Source organism: Ochlerotatus camptorhynchus, unplaced genomic scaffold, assembly GCF_037179485.1.
Source record: "Ochlerotatus camptorhynchus isolate MF236.1 unplaced genomic scaffold, CSIRO-AGI_Acam_v1.1 ptg000330l, whole genome shotgun sequence".
In the NCBI taxonomy this organism is placed as follows: Eukaryota; Metazoa; Arthropoda; class Insecta; order Diptera; family Culicidae; genus Ochlerotatus; species Ochlerotatus camptorhynchus.
Window position 1 is genome coordinate 13,009,595 of NW_027040818.1, and position 3,775 is coordinate 13,013,369.

The 3,775-nt window shown below is 45.6% G+C and overlaps 1 protein-coding gene across 1 annotated transcript; it reads left to right on the forward strand.

The window, feature by feature from the left end:
- LOC135708629 (probable cytochrome P450 308a1) lies at nucleotides 1-2,490 on the forward strand. The gene is made up of 4 exons (XM_065230731.1): nucleotides 1-216; nucleotides 271-610; nucleotides 670-860; nucleotides 1,674-2,490. Exons 1-4 carry the CDS (start codon nucleotides 35-37, stop codon nucleotides 2,470-2,472), a joined length of 1,512 nt encoding a protein of 503 aa, XP_065086803.1. The 5' UTR covers nucleotides 1-34; the 3' UTR covers nucleotides 2,473-2,490.
- Nucleotides 2,491-3,775: the final 1,285 nt, after the last annotated feature.

Genomic DNA, 3,775 nt, shown 5'->3' on the forward strand with positions numbered 1-3,775 from the left:
TCAGTCTTCTAAGCTCGAATCGCACCTATGCAAGATGATCGAGGTGTACATCGCAGTAGGAGTGTTGGCCATTTGTCTCTACTTCAAATGGGTGTGCAGTTATTGGCGTCGGGTGGCCAACATTGACGGTCCCCAACCGCTGCCCATATTCGGAAACGGACTAGAACAGATCACTGGATCGAAGCATTTTGGGGAGATTTTTGAGGAAGTTTACAGGTAAGTCCAAATGGTATTTCGATTATGTTTTCATTGAACACTGCAATATTATAGGACATATCCGACGGCGTCATGGGTCGGAATCTACGAGCTGTTCAACAAACCTGCCATCGTTGTACGAGATTTGGAATTGGTGAAGGACATTCTGGTGGGAAGCTTTCAGCATTTTAACAAAAACTCATTCGAAGTAGATGAGACCATTGATCCCCTTGTTGCGGTGAATCCATTTACCCAATCCGGTGATACATGGAAGGAAACACGCGGACAGCTGGTACCGGTATTCACGCAATCAAAGATCCGAGCATGCTTTCCCATCCTCAAAAATGTAGCGGAAAACTTCTTGGATTACGTGACCACCACACGTGAGAGCACTCCAGATTTGGAGGCAAAGGATGTACGATCAACACCTTGTTTTATGATTCACTTAATGTAAAAGTATCGTTTCAATTGCAGATTTGTTCCCGGTATACAATCGACGCGGTGGCCAGCTGTGCCTTCGGTATCGATGCGGAATCGTTTACCAATCCGAACTCCGAATTTCAACGGGTGGGATACGAATTGTTCCACCCGAATTCGATTTCCGCCACCGTGCGAACATTGCTGGCACTGTTTGCACCGAAAGTCGCTTCTCTGCTCCGGATTCCGTAAGTTGCCTACCACCTTCATTTGGTTTAAATTAAACATTTTGATTGGCGTGTCAAGTGGCAAATGCTTCAATTGATAAGGCGCATCGTTATCACAGATTCTGCCTCTTTCTTCTATATTCTGCCTATTAGATACATGTATGGCGCACACTATTTGTGGCTCCAGCAATTGGACCAAATTGAGGCAAATTTTGGCAATTTCGAATGAGGACCGTTCGACCATTTTTCGGTTGCAAATTCGTACCGAATTTGATATTGCAAAGTGCTTCCTTTCAATCTTGTTTGACTATTTGCACTTTATCTCTATGTTGAGGTGGTATTATTTGTTTACATCTTTCATTTGAACACACAAGCGGGATAGTTGTTGCGCTAGTGTGCGTGAATGGATAATTTGAACCACCCTAATACCTAGGACAGACATGATTGTATACTAACTAATACCATGTACAGACATACCGAGTAGTGCCGTTGTTCTTCTTTAATCTAGTGCGTCGATTGTAGTACTAGATTGAAGAAGTCGATATGTATGTACAAGGTCTAGTACGACTATTGCACTACCCATAAACGTATAATTGTTGTAATGCGTTTATGAATACTACAAAATCATGTCTGCTATTATGATAGAACGTACATTTCCTACAATCACTATTTATACTGCTGTTATACGCATAAGTGTCCCACAATCCATAAGGATTGCATAGGACATGTGACAGTTATGCGTATAGTGGCAGTATAGAATTACCATAAAAATCAGTCCAATGCACAAATTTTTCAATCTCAGTAATTATGTACTCGTATCCCATGTTCTTCCAGCTTCGTCCCGCGGCACGTGGATCGCTGGTTCCGCAAGTTGGTCAACGAAATCATCCGGCAGCGCAAGGAAGGCGAAGTCAAACGCCAGGACCTTTTCCAGGCCATGTACGACTCCCTGGCGCAGAATGGCACCAGCGAAGTCAAGGTCGACGAAATCGTAGGCCATTCGGTAACGTTCCTTAGCGAAGGTTTCGAAACCTCCAGCACTATGATGAGCTACTTGCTCTACGAACTGGCTTCGAACCAGCACATCCAGGATCGAGTACTGAACGAAATCGATTGCGTCCTGAAGGAGTACGATGGGAAACTGACGGACGAAGCGGTCCAGAAGTTGGTCTACATGGAACGAGCCATGTACGAAACGTTGCGAATGCACTCACCCGTTTTCACCTTGACTAAAGTTTGCACCAAGGACTACGAACTACCAACGCAGTATGCAGATGGGGCCGCGAAGCGTGTCACTATACCGGTTGGAATGTCGGCCATCATTCCGGTTTTTGCCATCCACTACGATCCGGAACTCTATCCGGACCCGTGTCGATTCGAGCCGGACCGCTTTCTGGACGAGAATCGCAAGGCCCGACATCGGTACGCGTTTTTAGGTTTCGGCGAGGGTCCAAGGATTTGTTTGGGCATGAAGTTCGGCCTGACCCAGAGCAAGATCGGCATAGCGACGCTGCTGACCAAGTACCGGGTGCAACAATCGGACAAACAGCAACTTCCCCTGGAAATATCCAGGAAATCGTTTCTGCTGTCGCCCAAGAATGGTATCTGGGTGAAATTCGTGGAACGGCGATAAGAGGTGTCTCACTTTACTTTTAGAATATAGAGCAAATACCAAGTTTGCCTTAACCATTGCTGCTTGTCTTATTAATGCCAAACAATTCCCCGTTTACGGACTTCAGCTAAGTTTTTTTTTTTATCTAGTTCGTTTATTTGGGAGGCTCAATCGCGTTAGCTTTACGGAGCCGATAATTCATTGTTCACTGTGTGTAACAAAATTCACTTAATTCTATGTCTAGTAGGAGTTGGGCCGATTACTCGCGGCTTACTCGAGGTTAGAAGGGTACATTTTCGAAGGATAGGATCAGGGGAGGAGCTTGGGGTAGGGTTTCGTTGTCTCATCAGAGCGTTGTCGCCAGTATGAACGGTAGTGCTGTTCTAGCTTCGTCCGGAGTTCGACCGGCTATGGTGGGTGACCAGTGGGCGACGATGAGACTCATCGAGACGGGGGGACAAGACAAACAAAAACTAATAAAGAGAGACAAAAGACAAAAGGAATTAAATTCTTATACTAGACATTTGAAGAAAAACATAAACGGACTGCATATAGCAGAGATCACGGGTTGCCAACACGTCTCTGATAGGAACATAGGGTTGTCTTCCTTGGGCCTCGAGGGTATTCAAAAGTCGCTCTCTGGCGGCGTCATTATCCGTACATTGCCAAACTGCGTGTTCGATGTCATCGTAACCGTTTCCACACCGACAGATGTTGCTGTCCACGAGGTTTATTCTATTGAGATGAGCATCTAGCGAGTAGTGGTTGGACATAAGTCTACTCATCACGCGAATGAAGTCACGACTTAAGCCCAAGCCTTTAAACCACGCTCTCGAAGAAACATTAGGAATAATTGAATGTAACCACCGTCCAAGATTTCCAGTGTCCCAATCGGTTTGCCAACTCGAAAAGGTACTCTGACGCACTAAATGGTAAAATTCATCGTGTGAAATTTGCCTGTCATACAATTCGCCTTCCTGCGCGCCCACCTTTGCGAGAGAGTCCGCCTTCTCATTGCCTGGGATTGAGCAATGTGAGGGGACCCATACAAAGGTAATCATATATGATCTTTCGACCAGCACACACATCTGCTCCCTTACCTTTGAAAGGAAATAAGATGGGTGCCTACCTTGTTTCATCGACCGAATAGCCTCAATCGAACTGAGACTATCCGAGAAGATGAAGTAATGGTCTGTGGGCATATTGGAAATCATCCCCAATGCGAAGTTGATTGCTGCCAGCTCAGCAACAAAAACGGAACAAGGTTCCTGAAGTTTGCGGAAGGCGCTAGAGTTTTCATTGAAGACACCGAAGCCAGTGGATC